Source organism: Oncorhynchus nerka, linkage group LG11 (assembly GCF_034236695.1).
Source record: "Oncorhynchus nerka isolate Pitt River linkage group LG11, Oner_Uvic_2.0, whole genome shotgun sequence".
NCBI classification, from domain to species: domain Eukaryota; kingdom Metazoa; phylum Chordata; class Actinopteri; order Salmoniformes; family Salmonidae; genus Oncorhynchus; species Oncorhynchus nerka.
Genome location: NC_088406.1, coordinates 12,732,859 through 12,756,420, shown reverse-complemented (window position 1 = coordinate 12,756,420; position 23,562 = coordinate 12,732,859). Strand labels below are relative to the sequence as shown.

Below are 23,562 nucleotides of genomic sequence, written 5' to 3'. Positions count from 1 at the left end.
TGTCTCTCACCTGTCTCTCACCTGTCTCTCATCTGTCTCTCATCTGTCTCTCATATGTCTTTCATCTGTCTCATCTGTCTCTCACCTGTCTCTCATCTGTCTTTCACCTGTCTCATCTGTCTCTCACCTGTCCCTCACCTGTCCCTCATCTGTCTCTCACCTGTCTCTCACCTGTCTCTTATCTGTCTTTCATCTGTCTCATATGTCTCTCACCTGTCTTTCATCTGTCTCAAATGTCTCTCACCTGTCTCTCACCTGTCTTTCATCTGTCTCTCACCTGTCTCTCATCTGTCTCTCATCTGTCTTTTATCTGTCTCTCATCTGTCTTTCACCTGTCTCTCACCTGTCTCTCATCTGTCTCTCATCTGTCTCTCACCTGTCTCACCTGTCTCTCATATGTCTTTCATCTGTCTCACCTGTCTCTCACCTGTCTCTCATATGTCTTTCGTCTGTCTCATCTGTCTCACCTGTCTCTCACCTGTCTCTCATATGTCTTTCGTCTGTCTCATCTGTCTCTCACCTGTCTCTCACCTGTCTTTCATCTGTCTCTCACCTGTCTCTCATCTGTCTCTCATCTGTCTTTTATCTGTCTCTCATCTGTCTTTCACCTGTCTCTCATCTGTCTCTCACCTGTCTCTCACCTGTCTCACCTGTCTCTCATATGTCTTTCATCTGTCTCACCTGTCTCTCACCTGTCTCTCATATGTCTTTCGTCTGTCTCACCTGTCTCTCACCTGTCTCTCATATGTCTTTCGTCTGTCTCATCTGTCTCACCTGTCTCTCACCTGTCTCTCATATGTCTTTCGTCTGTCTCATCTGTCTCTCATCTGTCTTTCACCTGTCTCTCACCTGTCTCTCATCTGTCTCTCACCTGTCTCTCACCTGTCTCTCATATGTCTTTCATCTGTCTCACCTGTCTCTCACCTGTCTCTCATATGTCTTTCGTCTGTCTCATCTGTCTCTCATATGTCTTTCATCTGTCTCATATGTCTCTCACCTGTCTTTCATCTGTCTTTCACCTGTCTCTCATCTGTCTCTCATCTGTCTCTCACCTGTCTCTCATCTGTCTCTTATCTGTCTCTCATATGTCTTTCGTCTGTCTCATCTGTCTCTCATATGTCTTTCATCTGTCTCTCACCTGTCTCATCTGTCTTTCACCTGTCTCATCTGTCTCTCATATGTCTTTCATCTGTCTCTCACCTGTCTCATCTGTCTTTCACCTGTCTCTTATCTGTCTCATCTGTCTTTCACCTGTCTCTTATTTGTCTCATCTGTCTTTCACCTGTCTCATCTGTCTCTCATATGTCTTTCATCTGTCTCTCATCTGTCTTTCACCTGTCTCTTATCTGTCTCTCATCTGTCTTTCACCTGTCTCTCATCTGTCTCATCAATCTCACCTGTCTCTCATCTGTCTCATCAATCTCACCTGTCTCTCATCTGTCTCATCAATCTCACCTGTCTCTCATCTGTTTCAATACAGCTGTCATGAATATGCACAATAATTAAATATCTTAGAAGGCAGGTTCGTTATAATAAATTGAATCAAAGTTATAATATGTTGACGGGGAATAAGTTACAACACACACACACACACACACACACACACACACACACAACACACGCACACAAATCTTCTACTGAAACTTGCTCCTACCCCACCCGGAGACAGTACACAAAAATCCACTCTTACATATCAATATCACATCACTTCTAAGATACTTAGTTTGTGCGCATAGATTTTTATTTTCAACATCCAGAACAGTAGGTGGCAATGTTAAACATTCCCATTTACGACGGCCAAAGCGGATCACCACGGAAGGTAGAAAACATCGTTCTAAATACAGCTATTTCCGTGTTCGTGCTGACGCGTCGTAGCGTTTCTCAACCCTCTTCAGCGCACATACGTGTCAGTCTACTGTCACTTTAGAGCAAGAGACGGCTCGGACACTTACGAAGCATGGCACCCAAAGGTAGCAGTAAACAGCAATCCGAGGAAGACCTACTCCTGCAGGACTTCAGCCGAAACCTGTCTGCAAAGTCCACCGCGCTTTTCTACGGAAATGCGCTAATCGTGTCCGCAATTCCAATTTGTAAGTAGCAAGACCAGACCGTTAGCAGCTAATTGTAGCATAGATGCATTGAATGGAAATGCTACTACCGGTAGCTAGCTTTCTACCTAACATACGTGACGTGTAGTTAGCTAGTTATCCTGCTATGCCACAGCTGGTTAATATATTGCCCAGTTAGTTAGTTAGCTAGCTACCTAGCTAGTATATGACATGTGAAGTTAACTTGAACTATTTAGCTAGCTGAGATTGATATTGTGTTCTAACTTGTTAACGTTAGCTAACTAGCTAAGTTATCCCAGCCTTAATTAGCTAACCGTCACGTCATTGTAGGTAGTCAATAACGTTAGCGAGTCTATTCTGATGAAAGTAGCGCTTGTATGTAATACTATGATGAACAGAGTAGTTATTGTTCGTGTGAACTGTTGTGAACTGCAACATATATAAAGAATGGTTTGTGATCTGTTTGTGGTCTCTCCTTGTTGTGGATCAGGGCTGTTCTGGAGAATCTGGCACATGGACCTGGTCCAGTCAGCAGTCCTGTATGGAGTCATGACACTGGTCAGCACCTACCTGGTGGCCTTCGCCTATAAGAATGTCAAGTTTGTCCTCAAACACAAGTACGTTCATCATACAAACATGAACACTCACTTAAAACGATTGCCTCTGCTTTCTGCATTGTTTGGAGGTGTGTTGTTTGGCATCAATCTCTAGTAACTCTGTATTCTATAACTTCTAAATGTGTCTTCTCTCTCGACCACAGAGTTGCCCAGAAGCGAGAGGATGCCGTCTCCAAGGAGGTGACCAGGAAACTATCTGAGGCTGACAATCGCAAGATGTCTCGTAAAGAGAAGGATGAGAGGTCAGTGAGCCAGTCAGTCTGTGATCGGACATGTCAATTACTCCTCTGAGCGGGTTACTGTGTGATAAGGTACCCGATGAGCTCCAGCTAGCCTGGGTGCCAGTCTGTTTCTAGTCTCTCTTTTTAATATAGCCTGGGTGCCAGTCTGTTTCTAGTCTCTTTTTAATATAGCCTGGGTGCCAGTCTGTTTCTAGTCTCTCTTTTTAATATAGCCTGGGTGCCAGTCTGTTTCTAGTCTCTCTTTTTAATATAGCCTGGGTGCCAGTCTGTTTCTAGTCTCTCTTTTTAATATAGCCTGGGTGCCAGTCTGTTTCTAGTCTCTTTTTAATATAGCCTGGGTGCCAGTCTGTTTCTAGTCTCTCTTTTTAATATAGCCTGGGTGCCAGTCTGTTTCTAGTCTCTCTTTTTAATATAGCCTGGGTGCCAGTCTGTTTCTAGTCTCTCTTTTTAATATAGCCTGGGTGCCAGTCTGTTTCTAGTCTCTCTTTAATATAGCCTGGGTGCCAGTCTGTTTTTGCTCTCTTGCCAACTCCTTAAAGAATTCCCATGATATTGTGTGGTTCAGTTGGTAGAGCAGGGCATTTGCAATGCCTGGGTTGTGGGTCTGATTCCCAGTAAAAATGATAATAGCGAACAGCGGCCTTAACCATGAAACCCTATTCTCAGATACTTGCATAAATAGTTGATGAACCCTTTTCCTTCCCCATTTTAGGATCCTGTGGAAGAAGAACGAGGTAGCTGACTATGAGGCCACCACCTTCTCTATCTTCTATAACAACACTCTGTTCCTGGTCCTCGTCATCATCGCCTCCTTCTTCCTGCTGAAGAACTTCAACCCCACCGTGTATCCCTTTTTAAGCACATTCAACATCCTCATCAATTTCACTAGAAAGGTGAAGTTCCTACTGGAACTATGTCTGCTTTTACTAAAGCTGAAAATAGATGGATAATCCTTAACAATCATTATTAGTAGAGGCTAGACTTACATCCTGGCATTTTCATTACCTTTACCTTTTTTTTTTTGTCCATTGTCCTGTTGTCCTATAGTACTCGGAGGAGAAACTTCTTTGATTATTCATTGGCTGTAGTCTGTGGCCTAGTCAATCACCGGTTCAAATACAGATCCTGTATTGAATCTCCAGGTTGTCACGGCTGCATTCCATTCTGTTTACGTTTCTGGATTGCTGTTTACCTCTGGCTGAATAATGTCTGAGAAGTGGGGTTGAGTGGAGGAGATGCTTAATGCTGAAATCTGTGTGTGTGCTTGTAGGAGATTGTTAATACTCACCCATGTATGTAGGTAAGCCTGACAGGTCATTCCATCTCCCTACTTGCCTGCCATGTCTTCCCAGTGTATCCACCTCAGATGTGATTTGTCCTTAACCCATTGGTCTCACAGTAACTACATCCTATCCATCAGTGCCTCATCTGGCCTCATCGCCCTGCTCTCCACTGGATCCAAGTAAACGAGGAAAGAAATGACCGACTGAGAAGAGGGGTGGCTGGGGTGAAGCTAGGGGAGTTCTTTTATGACTGGGGTGAAGCTAGGGGAGTTCTTTTATGACTGGGAGGAGAATAAAATAATAATCCCAATTTCAGCTGTGAGTTTTCATGATCAGGGTCTGCAGGTCACTCCAGGTCTATCCTGAGTGGTCAGATCAACAACCATTTTGTTTGTGATTTATTATTGTCAAGCAGCAAATATTCAGACAATTTATTTCCATTTCCAAGAATGAAACACCCATAGAATTCATCATTGGCATACTAATTGATATAAGGTATGTACAGAGGTCACTGTTCTCATGACAGGATAGGAAATAACATGAATCTGGATAGAGACACTGATGTTTGTCAGTAATATAGTTGGTAAATTCTCTCCTGATAACATTATGTACTGTAGAAAACACTAACGGCCTGGTAACGTAAATAGTGTAGAACTGGGGGAGTTCATGTGACATTCCTGGCGGCCTCGTTCCATTTGATCCACTAGCTTCTTGCACTAGCCCTTTATGTTCAGAGATCACACCGACCTTTCAGAGCTAGGTGATAGGGTCAAGGGAATGGGACCAGACCCATTGCCACACTCAGACTCAGGAAACCCAAATCTCAAAACCCACTCTTGCCTTTTACTCTGTGCGCTTGAGTAGATCTGAGCTATTATAACGTCTATACCTGTTCAATACTTTCATTAAATGGATGAGGGTGACAGGGTTAATTTGGGGCTGGGCACCTGTGTTCCGTTAGCAGGGCTCATGTCAAGGCACTCTGCAGGGTGGATCACTGCACACTGAAAAGGCTGGTCCCAATCTGATCACTGGCCACCTTCCAACTGTAGGTATAGGAGAGTCATCCGATTGAAATATAGCTAACGTCTATCATTAACTATTGATCTCTGTTAGTGCTGGATTCAATCCCTATCCCTAAGGTAAATTCAGATTGCTCCGTGAATGCAGCCTCCGTGAATGCAGCGGTTACCGTGAATTCAGTAACGTTGCATTTAAATTGAGCTATAACAGATCTTCTGCGATACGGATTGATTCCAGTAAGTGTAAGTAAACCATCACACACAGCAACCATCTGTAAGCGAGAAGGCTGGACGTTATCATGAACTTAACACTAAATATTGATGAACAGGTTAAACAAAATCTGTAGGATGGTGTGACAGGAGGCTGCTGAGGAGAGGAAGGCTTATAATAATGTCTGGAAAAGAGTGAAATCAAACACATGGAGTTCAATACCATTCCAGCCATTATTATGAGCCCCCCAGCAAATTAAGGTTAAGTGCCTTGCTCAAGAGCACATCGACAGATGTTTCACCTTGACGGCTTGGGTATTTGAACCAGCATCCTTTCAGTTACTGGCCTGATACTCTAACCACTAGGCTACTTGCTGCCCTAGCGAGGTGCCCCAGCGAGGTGCCAGCCAGCTCCTGTGGTAGGACTTAACCAGCTCCTGTGGTAGGACTTAACCATCTGCCAAGCCATCGAAGCAAGTCATTGTTCATTCCTCCCATAATGAGTTATTTACAAAATGTTAAATCCACCTTGTGTCTATTTGAAAGAAAAGTAGCCTAAGCTAAATGGGTAAAACCCAGGAGCGGAGGAGGACTGGTATCAGGCCCAAACGACCATGAATGTATGGTTCTGCTGACAGGAGAAACAGTGGAACACTATTTACACAATACTTACAGGTTATTTAGACAATGCTTTATTTGAATCTGCATGAAAAGGGGGCTTGAGGTTGGTTCTGTTTATGTTACAAGGTTTTCCCCGTGAAGTTTAAAATAGAGACACCCTTGAAAGACAAAACATTTAAAACACACAGAAGAAATGTATTTTCACATACTATTATAGAATAAATATATACCTTTATAATTTCTCTAAATACTTCACCTAACTTTCGCATTATCACTAAAACAAGCAACGCCAGCGGGTAACATTGGTCTGGTGGGAGGTCGTGTCACAGAGTTGCTTGTGCGATCCCTGATTCACATCAGCAATCAACGATGCAGGTTCAATTCAGAGTATCCTCTATGGCTGTAAACAGACAGTACCCAGTACAGCACAGGAGACCACCTGTGAGACCAGTCTGTTGCCTTTCCTTGACTCCTCGCATCCTCTCTCCTCGCCTCCTCCTCAAAACCAATTGGATGAGAAACCCAGAGGTCCCTCCCCTCTGATCTTTTCCACCAACGGGTTTTGCGAAAGAGGCGAGGAGAGAGGATGCGAGGAGTGTGCGATTTAGATTCTCCCAAGGAAATGCAATTGAGATTTTCCATATCTCTCTCGCAGAGAATCTATTAAAGATATTCCATATCAGTACCTTATACGACCAGAGGGGGGCGACAACATGCACAGTCTACCCCTCGCAGACAACAAACCCCTGACATTGAAACTTAATGTCCCAGGGTGCTCTGCTTTGCAAAGGTCAAACAAGTGTCAAATACAGTAGACTGGCTGGAGAGAGGAGTTTGTTTTCAAAATGAATTGTAGAAGAAGCTTACGGTATATTCTAAGTATTAACCCCCTTCTGTGTTGTTTTGTATAATGTGCTTATGAAGAGAAAGTCCAGGCACACCAGAGAGGGGAAGCATGCATCTACATGGTTAACAAACTCAGGAGTCAGAGAATCTACTGATAAGAGTAAGCTGAGCTGAAAGCTGGGCTGAAAGCTGGTCTAGGCAGAGGGTGAGCTTGGTTAGGCTGAACTAAGCTTGGTTACACTGGGCTAAGAAAGCTGGGGCTGAGCAGAGCAGGCCTGAACTAGGCTGGGATTAGACTGAGCTGACACCCCATTGAGCTGAGCCCAGATGGTTGGTGGAACTGGATCCACAGTGGTTGTACAGTAGTGGTTCTGCTTCCTCCTGGGTGTCTAGGAGCGATACTCCTTCTTACTGTACGGCTTGTTCCCCAGTATGTGATCGATGTCCGACACCACATGAGACGTCATTTTTGGAAGGAACTGTGGAAAATAGCAGAACGTGTGTGAGTGTACGTGTGTTTTCCGACATTATCAGGACCATAATATCCTGACAAAGTAGGAAAACAAGACATTGTTTGAAAAGTCAGGACTTTTCCCATGTCCTGAATGAGTTAAAATGAGAAAAATGAGTTATAGATCTTTTATTCTCATTGAAAACAAGTCTAAGAAGCTGTAGATCTGTTCTATGTCTGATATTTCTGTGCTTCCCGTTCTTAAGTTTTATTTTCGCGATTTTTACTTCCGGTTTTGTACATCAGCATCAAAACAGCTGAAATACAATACAATATTTCACAGCAGTTTGGATGGTACAATGATTCTATACACTCTGAGTGAAACATAAACGGAAATTAGGCAAACTATTAGCATTTTAGCAACCAGGAAATGGCAGAGAGATTCCTGCATATTGCACCTTTAAGGGTTAGGTTTAGGGTTAAAGGGACATTTCACCACTGCTCAATTTCACTATATATATATATATATCCATAAAATGTTATCAACATAACATATGTGTCATAAAAATGGCTATAGGAGCGTTTATGCATCTCACCGCAATATCCAGAATTCATAGTGATTTCAGGACATGGAGGACCACTCCATGGAGGTGTGAGAAATATCAAAATGTCTTTCAGCCCGAGGACTTTTGAAACGGAACTGAAGTCTCAACTGATGGGTTTGCCATGTCGTTGAATGTTGAAAAGGGATGCTACTCTATCGATTTTCACTTCAAAAGAGGGAGCTATCCGATCAGTCAACATCAACGCAGCAGAAAATAACATAGCTAACGTTACCTCAGCTAACTAGCTACAGTTGAAGCCAGAAGTTTACATACACCTTAGCCAAATACATTTAAACTCAGTTTTTCCCGATTCCTGACATTTAATCCTAGTAAAATGTCCCTGTCTTAGGTCAGTTAGGATCACCACTTTATTTTAAGAATGTGAAATGTCAGAATAATAGTAGAGAGAATGATTTATTTCAGCTTTTATTTCTTTCATCACATTCTCAGTGGGTCAGAAGTTTACATACACTCAATTAGTATTTGTTAGCATTGCCTTTAAATTGTTTTACTTGGGTCAAACCTTTCGGGTAGCCTTCCACAAGCTTCTCACAATAAGTTGGGTGAATGTTGGCCCATTCCTCCTGACAGAGCTGGTGTAACTGAGTCAGGTTTGTAGGCCTCCTTGCTTGCACATGCTTTTTCAGTTCTGCCCACAAATGTTCTATAGGATTGAGGTCAGGGCTTTGTGATGGCCACTCCAATACCTTGACTTTGTTGTCCTTAAGCCATTTTCCCACAACTTTGGAAGTATGCTTGGGGTCATTGTCTATTTGGAAGACCCATTTAAAACCAAGCTTTAACTAACCAGTCCCTCCAGCAGCAAAGCACCCCCACAACATGATGCTGCCACCCCATGCTTAACGGTTGGGATTGTGTTCTTCGGCTTGCAAGCCTCCCCCTTTGTCCTCCAAACATAACGATGGTCATTATGGCCAAACAGTTCTATTTTTGTTTCATCAGACCAGAGGACAATTCTCCAAAAAGTATGATCTTTGTCCCCATGTGCAGTTGCAAACCACAGTCTGGCTATTATATGGCGGTTTTGGAGCAGTGGCTTCTTCCTTGCTGAGTGGCCTTTCAGGTTATGTCGATATAGGACTCGTTTTACTGTGGATATAGATACTTTTGTACCTGTTTCCTCCAGCATCTTCACAAGGTCCTTTGCTGTTGTTCTGGGATTGATTTGCACTTTTCGCACCAAAGTACGTTCATTTCTAGGAGACAGAAAGCGTCTCCTTCCTGAGCGTTATGACGGCTGCGTGGTCCCATGGTGTTTATACTTGCGTAATATTGTTTGTACAGATGATCGTGGTACCTTCAGGCTTTTGGAAATTGCTCCCAAGGATGAACCAGACTTGTGGAGGTCCACAATTTTTCTGAGGTCTTGGCTGATTTCTTTACATTTTCCCATGATGTCAAGCAAAGAGGCACTGAAATACATCCAGAGGTACACCTCCAATTGACTCAAATTATGTCAATTAGCCTTTCAGAAGCTTTAAAAACCATGACATAATTTTCTGGAATTTTCCAAGCTGTTTAAAGGCACAGTCAACTTAGTGTATGTAAACTTCTAACCCACTGGAATTGTGATACAGTGAATTATAAGTTAAATAATCTGTCTGTAAACAATTGCTGGAAAAATGACTTTTGTCATGCAAAGTAGATGTCCTAACCGACTTGCCAAAACTACAGTTTGTTAACAAGAAATTTGTGGAGTGGTTGAAAAATGAGTTTTAATGACTGTATGTAAACTTCCGACTTCAACTGTAATTTGCTAGCGAACTACATTTGTTTATTTAAACCAAAATCTGGCTTGCTAGCTAGCTTTCACAATACGCTGGCTAGACATTCCACAGCATATACATGTAATTAGGCAGCTGCTATCTGGCAATGTGATTTTTAACTTTGGAAGCTAAGGTTAGCTTCGTTAGGTTATGTTAGCTAACCATTATCTAGCTAGCTAACCAACTACTGCAGAGACTAACGTGATTGTGTTCTACTTAGAGTCTGATCCCATCAACATCTAGCTCAGCACCAGGAACTAGTGTAAGTCACCGAAAGGCTCGCCAGACGGTAGTGAGGTCTGCACAACGCATCACCGGGGGAAAACTATCTGCCCTCCAGGACACCTACACCACCCGATGTCACAGGAAGGCCAAAAAGATCATCAAGGACAACAACCACCCGAGCCACTGCCTGTTCACCCCGCTATCATCCAGAAGGCGAGGTCAGTGCAGGTGCATCAAAGCTGGGACCGAGAGACTGAAAAACAGCTTCTATCTCAAGGCCATCAGACTGTTAAACAGCCATCACTAACATTGAGTGGCTGCTGCCAACATGCTGACTCATCTCCAGCCACTTTAATAATGGAAAAAATGTATGTAATACATGCATCACTAGCCATTTTAAACAATGTCACCTTATATAATGTTTACATATCCTACATTACTCATCTCATATGTATATACTGTATTCTATACCATCTACTGCATCTTGCCATCTTGATGTAATAAATGTATCACTTGCCACTTTAAACAATGCCACTTTATGTAATGTTAACATACCCTACATTACTCATCTCATATGTATATACTGCACTCTATACCATCTACTGCATCTTGACTATGCCGCTCAGCCATCATCCACTCATATGTTTATGTACATACTCTTATTAATTCCTTTACACTTGTGTGTATAAGTTAGTTGTTGTGAAATTGTTAGGTTAGATTACTTGTTAGATATTACTGCACGGTCGGAACTAGAAGCACAAGCATTTCACTACACTCGCATTAACATCTGCTAACCATGTGTATGTGATAAATAAAAATGTGACTTGATATATATATACTGGAGCTAGCCATAACCATGGTCCATGTTGTTTACAAGTAGGCTACCATTTCTATTGTAGTTTTCTATTAAGGAGGTTTAGTTGATTGTTCATTCAATGCTTGAAGTCTGAATTGGAGAATAGAAGGTTTTAGTAAAGAGGTGTGGGTGACTGGCTGGTGTCTGTTGGGGGTGGGTATTGTGTGTGAAGGTTAGTATGCATGATTATTGACATGTGGGTGGATATAGTAGGTTGTTTGAGTGTGTGTTGATGGGGAGAAAAGCAGTAATATGTTGTCTAATCACTGACTACTGTGTGTCCTACTGTGTGTCCTACTGTGTGTCCTACAGACCAATCCTGCTGCTTCTGGTGATGACGATGATCTAGACACCAGCTTTAGTAGTACAGAGCCTGTACACCCATTGGATGAAAGCTTTCAGCCTGTACACCCATTGGATGAAAGTTTTCAGCCTGTACACCCATTGGATGAAAGCTTTCAGCCTGTACACCCATTGGATGAAAGCTTTCAACCCGTATTAAGCTGAAGCTCAACATCCTCTGACTTTGAAACCAGCCAGGACAGCCGAAGGTATTTATAAAAGCACAATACCCTCTTGAGAAAACAAAAAAATCACCAAAACATATATTATACTGTCTACCAGACGAGTGTTCCTCAAACTTGTCGCACCCCTGCAGTCAGGTCTTTGGCATAGGAGAGAGAGGCTTTTCGTATACTATTCTAGCCTATTCACTCTATTGTTGGCAGTGCTGGTCTACTCAACAGTATAACTGTAGGTGCTCATATACAGAAATACCCGACTAAACTGTCTACAAGTCAAGCACACCCTCAAACTTTTCACATCTTTGCTAACAGCCCATCTCAATGGCCTATTATTGACTCTGTAACGAGTGTAACGAAACACATACCAGTTTACTGTACCCTTTGTTTACAGATGGACATGGTTTATTGTATGGTTACACATCCTCATGATCAGTCGTCATGCCTTTCCAGGAAGACTTACAGTACAAACACATTTTCTGGGCTGTATGTTCCTTTCTAAAATAACATCAACAAATGTTTTGTCATCTTGTTGGAAATAGGAATCAGAAGTATCCATGGTAGCTCGGATAGACAGTGCGTGGTAACAGAGCTCCTGTGAACCTGTAAACTAGTACCGCCAGCATTTTGAAAAGCCTGCCTTCGAGGGTGGGAACAAGGAAGTATGACTCCCATCAGGCTGTAGTCTTTACAAAGCCAGGGAAAATGAGTCAACCTAGACACTCTGCAATGTCGTGGCAGACAGAAACATCATTGAGACAAGCCCAGTGGCTCTATTGAGCAGGACAGCCATATCAACTCGTGCAGTCAGCGAAACACAAAGGCCACGATAATTGCTACAAAACATGACTCCGTTCATTCTTAGATTAGACGACAGGCTCAATCAACCAATGATGTCATTGGTTGAATTCTCCCGGTGTGAAAATGAATTCTCTGAAAACACCCTAACCATATAATGGAAAAACAGTCAAGTTTCCTTTTAAGATTAGGGTTAGGAGTTAGGGTTAGATTTAAGGTCAGTGTTAGATTTAAGGTCAGGGTTAGATTTAAGGTTAGGGTTAGATTTAAGGTCAGGGTTAGATTTAAGGTCAGGGTTAGATTTAAGGTCAGGGTTAGATTTAAGGTCAGGGTTAGATTTATGGTCAGGGTTAGATTTAAGGTCAGGGTTAGATTTAAGGTTAGGGTTAGATTTAAGGTTAGGGTTAGATTTAAGGTTAGGGTTAGATTTAAGGTCAGGGTTAGATTTAAGGTCAGGGTTAGATTTAAGGTCAGGGTTAGATTTAAGGTCAGGGTTAGATTTAAGGTCAGGGTTAGATTTACGGTCAGGGTTAGATTTACGGTCAGTGTTAGATTTACGGTCAGGGTTAGATTTAGGGTTAGATTTAAGGTTAGGGTTAGATTTAAGGTCAGGGTTAGATTTAAGGTCAGGGTTAGATTTAAGGTCAGGGTTAGATTTAAGGTTAGGGTTAGATTTACGGTCAGGGTTAGATTTAAGGTCAGGGTTAGATTTAAGGTCAGGGTTAGATTTACGGTCAGGGTTAGATTTAAGGTTAGGGTTAGATTTAAGGTCAGGGTTAGATTTACGGTCAGGGTTAGATTTACGGTCAGGGTTAGATTTACGGTCAGGGTTAGATTTACGGTCAGGGTTAGATTTAAGGTTAGGGTTAGATTTAAGGTCAGGGTTAGATTTACGGTCAGGGTTAGATTTAAGGTTAGGGTTAGATTTAAGGTCAGGGTTAGATTTAAGGTCAGGGTTAGATTTACGGTCAGGGTTAGATTTAAGGTCAGGGTTAGATTTACGGTCAGGGTTAGATTTAAGGTATTTTATGCTGCTGCTACTCTCTGTTTAGTATCTATGCATAGTCACTTTAACTATACCTACATGTACATATTACCTCAATTACCTCGACTAACCTGTGCCCCCGCACATTGACTCTGTACCGGTACACCCTGTATATTGCCTCGCTATTGTTATTTTACTGCTGCTCTTTAATTATATATATGTTTTCGAAAAACTGCATTGTTGGTTAAGGGCTTGTAAGTAAGCATTTCACTGTAAGGTCTACTACACCTGTTGTATTCATCATTTCACTGTAAGGTCTACTACACCTCTTGTATTCATCATTTCACTGTAAGGTCTACTACACCTCTTGTATTCAGCATTTCACTGTCAGGTCTACTACACCTGTTGTATTCAGCATTTCACTGTAAGGTCTACTACACCTGTTGTATTCAGCATTTCACTGTAAGGTCTACTACACCTGTTGTATTCAGCATTTCACTGTAAGGTCTACTACACCTGTTGTATTCGGCGCATGTGACAAATACAATTTTGATTTGATTTTAAGATTAGGGTTAGGAGTTAGGTTTAGAGTTAGGTTAAGGTTTGGGTTAGGTTTAGGGTTGGGGAAAATAGGAATTTGAATGGGAATATATTTTCACTCCCCAAAGATGTGTGTGTGTTTACCACAGGAGGCTGCTGAGGGGAGGACGGCTCATAATAATGTCTGGAACAGAGCAAATGGAATGGCATCCAACACATGGAAACCATGGAAACCATGGAAACCATTCCAATGATTCCACTCCAGTCATTACCCCCAACCTCCTGTGATGTTTACCTGTATGGAACCCAGGTTCTCTGTTAGCTGCTCTGGACTGGAGGATCCCAGGAGGACTGAGCTCACCCCTTCGTTCCTCAAACACCAGGCTAGGGAAGAAGAGAAGGAAAGAGTACAGAATGGAGAGAGCGGGGGGATTTATGGGTTGTTTAATCTAGTGCGACAACAATGGCATTCCTCATTTGGTATTTTATTAGGATCCCCATTAACTGTTGTAAAAGCAGCAGCTACTCTTTCTGGGGTCCAACACAAAACATGAAACATAATAGAGAATGACATAACACAGAGCATCAATAGACAAGAACAGCTCAAGTACAGAACTACATACATTTACATGGGAATGGGAATGTACTGCTGACATCCACTTGGTGGCGCTCTAACATCATTAATACTGAAACAACGTAGTGTGCATGTGTGTGATTGCACGTCCATGCTCCTCTCTCTCACCCACGGCCAGCTGTGGGAGAGTACAGCCCAGCTTCTCAGCGATGTGTCCCAGCTCCTTCAGCTTCGCTTGCTGTTTCCTCCCATCCTCACTCACTATCTTCTCCTTTAACCACTGGTACGACTGCAGAGAGAGAAAGAGAGAGAGGCAGAGTAGAAGAGGGAAAGAGAGGAGAGGGAGAGTTAGAGAGAGAGAAAGAGGGAGGGAGGGAGAGAGAGAAGAAGAAGGAAAGAGAGGAGAGGGAGAGTTAGAGAGAGAGGGGGAGAGAGAGGAGAGGGAGAGAGAGAAGAAGAGGGAAAAAGAGGAGGGGGAGAGTTAGAGAGAGAGAAAGAGGGAGGGAGATAGGGAAAGAGGGAGAGAGAGAGAGGGAGGGAAAGGGAGAGAGAGGGAAAGAGGGAGGGAGGGAGAAAGAGAGGGAGGAGAGAGAGAGAGAGAGAGAGAGGGAAGGAGGGAGAGAGAATGAGGGAGGTAGAGAAAGAGGGGATATGTAAAATGTGAGAAAGGAGAGAGGGAGATGAGAAGAGGAACAGAGAAGAAGATTTCCACCATATTGGCTTCCAGTTCCAGCAGGTAGATCAGTGGCAGATAGATCAGTGACAGATACTGTAGATCAGTGGCAGATAGATCAGTGACAGATACTGTAGATCAGTGGCAGATAGATCAGTGACAGATACTGTAGATCAGTGGCAGATAGATCAGTGGCAGATAGATCAGTGGCAGATAGATCAGTGACAGATACTGTAGATCAGTGACAGATAGATCAGTGACAGATACTGTAGATCAGTGACAGATAGATCAGTGACAGATACTGTAGATCAGTGGCAGATAGATCAGTGACAGATACTGTAGATCAGTGGCAGATAGATCAGTGACAGATACTGTAGATCAGTGGCAGATAGATCAGTGGCAGATAGATCAGTGACAGATAGATCAGTGACAGATACTGTAGATCAGTGACAGATAGATCAGTGACAGATACTGTAGATCAGTGACAGATAGATCAGTGACAGATACTGTAGATCAGTGACAGATAGATCAGTGACAGATACTGTAGATCAGTGGCAGATAGATCAGTGACAGATACTGTAGATCAGTGGCAGATAGATCAGTGGATGACACTGGATCGGACAGGTCGCTCAAGATCCAAGGCAAAATTTGACGTACATCCAGGTGCCCAGGAAGTTGGGCGACGACTTAAAAAAACATCCACCAAGGGCAACGTTGAGCGCCATTACCATCAAGTAGGCTTGCGGTTTGCTAAGGCGTTCTGGACGGTTGTTCAATCCCAGTGCTAGAGACCGTGAGAGCTTGTTGAGTGGATACAGAGTTTACCTTCATGGATGCCCTGGAGGTTTCTGGGATGCCGTTCTGGTACTTCCCCGTGATGATGCCACAGGCCAGCGGAGACCACGTCATCGCCCCGACACCTGTCACCATGGACACCAGAGGGAATGTGAGAACAGAGAGGGAGTGAGTGAGTGACAGATAACTGTGAGATCTCTAACACAGTCAGTCAGACACCAAACAGACACTCAGGAAATCCGCAGTCTGAACCAAAGCAGATGTTAGGGGAGTGTTCTCAGGAGGACATTATAATATCACTTGATCACAATAATTGACAATCACGTAAGGGTTGATTATGGATGTACAGTGCCTTGCGAAAGTATTCGGCCCCCTTGAACTTTGCGACCTTTTGCCACAATTCAGGCTTCAAACATAAAGATATAAAACTGTATTTTTTTGTGAAGAATCAACAACAAGTGGGACACAATCATGAAGTGGAACGACATTTATTGGATATTTCAAACTTTTTTAACAAATCAAAAACTGAAAAATTGGGCGTGCAAAATTATTCAGCCCCCTTAAGTTAATACTTTGTAGCGCCACCTTTTGCTGCGATTACAGCTGTAAGTCGCTTGGGGTATGTCTCTATCAGTTTTGCACATCGAGAGACTGAAATTTTTTCCCATTCCTCCTTGCAAAACAGCTCGAGCTCAGTGAGGTTGGATGGAGAGCATTTGTGAACAGCAGTTTTCAGTTCTTTCCACAGATTCTCGATTGGATTCAGGTCTGGACTTTGACTTGGCCATTCTAACACCTGGATATGTTTATTTTTGAACCATTCCATTGTAGATTTTGCTTTATGTTTTGGATCATTGTCTTGTTGGAAGACAAATCTCCGTCCCAGTCTCAGGTCTTTTGCAGACTCCATCAGGTTTTCTACCAGAATGGTCCTGTATTTGGCTCCATCCATCTTCCCATCAATTTTAACCATCTTCCCTGTCCCTGCTGAAGAAAAGCAGGCCCAAACCATGATGCTGCCACCACCATGTTTGACAGTGGGGATGTTGTGTTCAGGGTGATGAGCTGTGTTGCTTTTACGCCAAACATAACGTTTTGCATTGTTGCCAAAAAGTTCAATTTTGGTTTCATCTGACCAGAGCACCTTCTTCCACATGTTTGGTGTGTCTCCCAGGTGGCTTGTGGCAAATTTTAAACGACACTTTTTATGGATATCTTTAAGAAATGGCTTTCTTCTTGCCACTCTTCCATAAAGGCCAGATTTGTGCAATATACGACTGATTGTTGTCCTATGGACAGAGTCTTCCACCTCAGCTGTAGATCTCTGCAGTTCATCCAGAGTGATCATGGGCCTCTTGGCTGCATCTCTGATCAGTCTTCTCCTTGTATGAACTGAAAGTTTAGAGGGACGGCCAGGTCTTGGTAGATTTGCAGTGGTCTGATACTCCTTCCATTTCAATATTATCGCTTGCACAGTGCTCCTTGGGATGTTTAAAGCTTGGGAAATCTTTTTGTATCCAAATCCGGCTTTAAACTTCTTCACAACAGTATCTCGGACCTGCCTGGTGTGTTCCTTGTTCTTCATGATGCTCTCTGCGCTTTAACGGACCTCTGAGACTATCACAGTGCAGGTGCATTTATACGGAGACTTGATTACACACAGGTGGATTGTATTTATCATCATTAGTCATTTAGGTCAACATTGGATCATTCAGAGATCCTCACTGAACTTCTGGAGAGAGGGGCTGAATAATTTTGCACGCCCAATATTTCAGTTTTTGTTTTGTTAAAAAAGTTTGAAATATCCAATAAATGTCGTTCCACTTCATGATTGTGTCCCACTTGTTGTTGATTCTTCACAAAAAAATAGAGTTTTATATCTTTATGTTTGAAGCCTGAAATGTGGCAAAAGGTCGCAAAGTTCAAGGGGGCCGAATACTTTCGCAAGGCACTGTATCCACAGATTATCCAATGGTTGTGTGTGTGCGCGTGTGCGTGCGCGTATGTGTGTGAACCACCCAGCAGATGAGGGAAGGGGCGTGGCCAGCCTGGATGATTGACACATGCCTATCTTGTGGTAGAGTTCTGGAAGCTGGACCTCCACCTTCTCCCTCTGGAAGAGATGGTACTCAGCCTGCTCACACACCGGAGGGATCAGGTTAAACTGTCTGGCCACAGAGTACGCCTCCTAGAGAGAGAGGGAGAGAGAGAGGGAGGGGATCAGGTTAAACTGTCTGGCCACAGAGTACGCCTCTAGAGAGAGAGGGAGAGAGAGAGAGAGGGGGGGGAGCAGGGGAAGAGAAAGAGAGGGGGAGGGATAGAGAGAGAGAGAGAGAGAGAGAGAGAGAGAGAGGGGAGGGGAGGAGAGGGGGGAAGGAGCAGGGGAAGAGAAAGAGATGGGTAGGGATAGAGAGAGAGAGCGAGAGAGGAGGGGGGAAGGATCAGGGGAAGAGAAAGAGAGAGGGGGAGGGATAGAGAGAGTGAGAGAGAGGGGAGTAAGGAGCAGGGGAAGAGAAAGAGAGGGGGAGGGACAGAGAGAGCGAGAGAGAGGGGAGGATGGAGAGGCAGGTGAGAGGGAGTGAATGTGGGATTGAGATGGGGAGTGGGATACTAATCAGAATTCACAATGCTATATGCAAACCTTAAGAAGATTAAACACATTGATATACTGAATGCAGCTCATTTAGTGGAGTCTATATTCCACACACTGACTCACCTGCCTCGCATATCTATTTTTCCATATGTATGTTTACGAAGACCTCATTGCCTTCTTAAACATTGGCATAACCATATTTATCTGCTACATGCAGCTGTGTCACACGCCCGGAAACCTTGTGTGTACCCCTGCATTATAGATAGGATCTAAATTATAGTGCTTTCATCTGAGCTGCTACGCTACAAAACAATCTAATCACAATCAACACCGCACCATGTGCGAACGAGAGGAAAAGGAGGAGGTTGTTGACTATAGGAAATCCTGAGAATGCTTTAGAAATCAGTCATTATCAGGCTTCAGAAAGTGTAGTTACACACCACCTCCCCCGATCCTCCCCTTTCTCCTCCAAATCAGCCAGGACATAAACAGGCCTCTATCTCTCGCTCTCTCTCTCTCTCCATGTTTGTGTAGACTGTATGTTTGACCCCCTTGGTATAGACTGTATGTTTGACCCCCTTGGTGTAGACTGTATGTTTGACCCCCTTGGTGTAGACTGTATGTTTGACCCCCTTGGTATAGACTGTGTGTTTGACCCCCTTGGTGTAGACTGTGTGTTTGACCCCCTTGGTATAGACTGTATGTTTGACCCCCTTGGTATAGACTGTATGTTTGACCCCCTTGGTATAGACTGTATGTTTGACCCCCTTGGTGTAGACTGTATGTTTGACCCCCTTGGTATAGACTGTATGTTTGACCCCCTTGGTGTAGACTGTATGTTTGACCTCCCTGGTATAGACAGATGACTTCCGTTGAGGGCTCACAAACACAATGAAAGTTCATGAAAAACTGTCTGAGACCAAGGTGCAGACGGTCTGGGAACTGTCACATCCGTTGTAAGGAGGAGACCAAGGTGCAGACGGTCTGGGAACTGTCACATCCGTTGTAAGGAGGAGACCAAGGTGCAGACGGTCTGGGAACTGTCACATCCGTTGTAAGGAGGAGACCAAGGTGCAGACGGTCTGGGAACTGTCACATCCGTTGTAAGGAGGAGACCAAGGTGCAGACGGTCTGGGAACTGTCACATCCGTTGTGAGGAGGAGACCAAGGTGCAGACGGTCTGGGAACTGTCACATCCGTTGTGAGGAGGAGACCAAGGTGCAGACGGTCTGGGAACTGTCACATCCGTTGTAAGGAGGAGACCAAGGTGCAGACGGTCTGGGAACTGTCACATCCGTTGTGAGGAGGAGACCAAGGTGCAGACGGTCTGGGAACTGTCACATCCGTTGTGAGGAGACCAAGGTGCAGACGGTCTGGGAACTGTCACATCCGTTGTAAGGAGGAGACCAAGGTGCAGACGGTCTGGGAACTGTCACATCCGTTGTAAGGAGGAGACCAAGGTGCAGACAGTCTGGGAACTGTCACATCCGTTGTAAGGAGACCAAGGTGCAGACGGTCTGGGAACTGTCACATCCGTTGTGAGGAGGAGACCAAGGTGCAGACGGTCTGGGAACTGTCACATCCGTTGTAAGGAGGAGACCAAGGTGCAGACAGTCTGGGAACTGTCACATCCGTTGTGAGGAGACCAAGGTGCAGACGGTCTGGGAACTGTCACATCCGTTGTGAGGAGACCAAGGTGCAGACGGTCTGGGAACTGTCACATCCGTTGTAAGGAGGAGACCAAGGTGCAGACGGTCTGGGAACTGTCACATCCGTTGTAAGGAGGAGACCAAGGTGCAGACAGTCTGGGAACTGTCACATCCGTTGTAAGGAGACCAAGGTGCAGACGGTCTGGGAACTGTCACATCCGTTGTGAGGAGGAGACCAAGGTGCAGACGGTCTGGGAACTGTCACATCCGTTGTAAGGAGGAGACCAAGGTGCAGACAGTCTGGGAACTGTCACATCCGTTGTGAGGAGACCAAGGTGCAGACGGTCTGGGAACTGTCACATCCGTTGTAAGGAGACCAAGGTGCAGACGGTCTGGGAACTGTCACATCCGTTGTGAGGAGGAGACCAAGGTGCAGACGGTCTGGGAACTGTCACATCCGTTGTAAGGAGGAGACCAAGGTGCAGACGGTCTGGGAACTGTCACATCCGTTGTGAGGAGGAGACCAAGGTGCAGACGGTCTGGGAACTGTCACATCCGTTGTGAGGAGGAGACCAAGGTGCAGACGGTCTGGGAACTGTCACATCCGTTGTAAGGAGGAGACCAAGGTGCAGACGGTCTGGGAACTGTCACATCCGTTGTGAGGAGGAGACCAAGGTGCAGACGGTCTGGGAACTGTCACATCCGTTGTGAGGAGACCAAGGTGCAGACGGTCTGGGAACTGTCACATCCGTTGTAAGGAGGAGACCAAGGTGCAGACGGTCTGGGAACTGTCACATCCGTTGTAAGGAGGAGACCAAGGTGCAGACAGTCTGGGAACTGTCACATCCGTTGTAAGGAGACCAAGGTGCAGACGGTCTGGGAACTGTCACATCCGTTGTGAGGAGGAGACCAAGGTGCAGACGGTCTGGGAACTGTCACATCCGTTGTAAGGAGGAGACCAAGGTGCAGACAGTCTGGGAACTGTCACATCCGTTGTGAGGAGACCAAGGTGCAGACGGTCTGGGAACTGTCACATCCGTTGTGAGGAGACCAAGGTGCAGACGGTCTGGGAACTGTCACATCCGTTGTAAGGAGGAGACCAAGGTGCAGACGGTCTGGGAACTGTCACATCCGTTGTAAGGAGGAGACCAAGGTGCAGACAGTCTGGGAACTGTCACATCCGTTGTAAGGAGACCAAGGTGCAGACGGTCTGGGAACTGTCACATCCGTTGTGAGGAGGAGACCAAGGTGCAGACGGTCTGGGAACTGTCACATCCGTTGTAAGGAGGAGACCAAGGTGCAGACAGTCTGGGAACTGTCACATCCGTTGTGAGGAGACCAAGGTGCAGACGGTCTGGGAACTGTCACATCCGTTGTAAGGAGACCAAGGTGCAGACGGTCTGGGAACTGTCACATCCGTTGTGAGGAGGAGACCAAGGTGCAGACGGTCTGGGAACTGTCACATCCGTTGTAAGGAGGAGACCAAGGTGCAGACAGTCTGGGAACTGTCACATCCGTTGTGAGGAGACCAAGGTGCAGACGGTCTGGGAACTGTCACATCCGTTGTAAGGAGACCAAGGTGCAGACGGTCTGGGAACTGTCACATCCGTTGTGAGGAGGAGACCAAGGTGCAGACGGTCTGGGAACTGTCACATCCGTTGTAAGGAGGAGACCAAGGTGCAGACGGTCTGGGAACTGTCACATCCGTTGTAAGGAGGAGACCAAGGTGCAGACGGTCTGGGAACTGTCACATCCGTTGTGAGGAGACCAAGGTGCAGACGGTCTGGGAACTGTCACATCCGTTGTAAGGAGACCAAGGTGCAGACGGTCTGGGAACTGTCACATCCGTTGTAAGGAGGAGACCAAGGTGCAGACAGTCTGGGAACTGTCACATCCGTTGTGAGGAGACCAAGGTGCAGACGGTCTGGGAACTGTCACATCCGTTGTAAGGAGACCAAGGTGCAGACAGTCTGGGAACTGTCACATCCGTTGTAAGGAGGAGTCCAAGGGGCAGACGGTCTGGGAACTGTCACATCCGTTGTAAGGAGGAGACCAAGGTGCAGATGGTCTGGGAACTGTCACATCCGTTGTAAGGAGGAGACCAAGGTGCAGACGGTCTGGGAACTGTCACATCCGTTGTAAGGAGACCAAGGTGCAGATGGTCTGGGAACTGTCACATCCGTTGTAAGGAGGAGACCAAGGTGCAGACGATCTGGGAACTGTCACATCCGTTGTAAGGAGGAGACCAAGGTGCAGACGGTCTGGGAACTGTCACATCCGTTGTAAGGAGGAGACCAAGGTGCAGACGGTCTGGGAACTGTCACATCCGTTGTAAGGAGACCAAGGTGCAGACGGTCTGGGAACTGTCACATCCGTTGTGAGGAGGAGACCAAGGTGCAGATGGTCTGGGAACTGTCACATCCGTTGTAAGGAGTAGACCAAGGTGCAGACGGTCTGGGAACTGTCACATCCGTTGTAAGGAGGAGACCAAGGTGCAGATGGTCTGGGAACTGTCACATCCGTTGTGAGGAGACCAAGGTGCAGACGGTCTGGGAACTGTCACATCCGCTGTAAGGAGACCAAGGTGCAGACAGTCTGGGAACTGTCACATCCGTTGTAAGGAGGAGACCAAGGTGCAGACGGTCTGGGAACTGTCACATCCGTTGTAAGGAGGAGACCAAGGTGCAGACGGTCTGGGAACTGTCACATCCGTTGTAAGGAGACCAAGGTGCAGACGGTCTGGGAACTGTCACATCCGTTGTGAGGAGGAGACCAAGGTGCAGACGGTCTGGGAACTGTCACATCCGTTGTAAGGAGACCAAGGTGCAGACAGTCTGGGAACTGTCACATCCGTTGTAAGGAGGAGACCAAGGTGCAGACGGTCTGGGAACTGTCACATCCGTTGTAAGGAGACCAAGGTGCAGACGGTCGGGGAACTGTCACATCCGTTGTAAGGAGGAGACCAAGGTGCAGACGGTCTGGGAACTGTCACATCCGTTGTAAGGAGACCAAGGTGCAGACGGTCTGGGAACTGTCACATCCGTTGTGAGGAGGAGACCAAGGTGCAGACGGTCTGGGAACTGTCACATCCGTTGTGAGGAGACCAAGGTGCAGACGGTCTGGGAACTGTCACATCCGTTGTAAGGAGACCAAGGTGCAGACGGTCTGGGAACTGTCACATCCGTTGTGAGGAGGAGACCAAGGTGCAGACGGTCTGGGAACTGTCACATCCGTTGTGAGGAGACCAAGGTGCAGACGGTCTGGGAACTGTCACATCTGTTGTGAGGAGGAGACCAAGGTGCAGACGGTCTGGGAACTGTCACATCCGTTGTAAGGAGGAGACCAAGGTGCAGACGGTCTGGGAACTGTCACATCCGTTGTAAGGAGGAGACCAAGGTGCAGACGGTCTGGGAACTGTCACATCCGTTGTGAGGAGACCAAGGTGCAGACGGTCTGGGAACTGTCACATCCGTTGTAAGGAGACCAAGGTGCAGACGGTCTGGGAACTGTCACATCCGTTGTAAGGAGGAGACCAAGGTGCAGACGGTCTGGGAACTGTCACATCTGTTGTAAGGAGGAGACCAAGGTGCAGACGGTCTG

The 23,562-nt window shown here is 45.5% G+C and overlaps 2 protein-coding genes across 3 annotated transcripts in view; one reads left to right on the top strand and one right to left on the bottom strand.

Annotated features, from left to right (window-relative positions):
- Positions 1 to 1,868: 1,868 nt before the first annotated feature.
- Positions 1,869 to 4,526, top strand: LOC115127657 (translocon-associated protein subunit gamma-like). The gene is made up of 5 exons (XM_029657268.2): positions 1,869 to 2,090; positions 2,560 to 2,686; positions 2,830 to 2,928; positions 3,641 to 3,772; positions 4,328 to 4,526. Exons 1-5 carry the CDS (start codon positions 1,958 to 1,960, stop codon positions 4,392 to 4,394), a joined length of 558 nt encoding a protein of 185 aa, XP_029513128.1. The 5' UTR covers positions 1,869 to 1,957; the 3' UTR covers positions 4,395 to 4,526.
- Positions 4,527 to 4,865: 339 nt separating this feature from the next.
- The window catches only part of LOC115124049 (voltage-gated potassium channel subunit beta-1), a 322,712-nt gene continuing 304,015 nt past the window's right edge, over positions 4,866 to 23,562 (bottom strand). For both annotated transcript variants that reach the window (XM_065024229.1, XM_065024230.1), the window contains exons 10-14: positions 17,788 to 17,908; positions 15,751 to 15,845; positions 14,421 to 14,541; positions 13,974 to 14,062; positions 4,866 to 7,389 (exon numbers count right to left, since the gene is read on the bottom strand). In XM_065024229.1, coding sequence (XP_064880301.1) covers positions 7,300 to 7,389; positions 13,974 to 14,062; positions 14,421 to 14,541; positions 15,751 to 15,845; positions 17,788 to 17,908 — 516 coding nt within the window. In that variant the 3' untranslated portion in view covers positions 4,866 to 7,299. The remainder of the gene's footprint in view (positions 7,390 to 13,973; positions 14,063 to 14,420; positions 14,542 to 15,750; positions 15,846 to 17,787; positions 17,909 to 23,562) is intronic.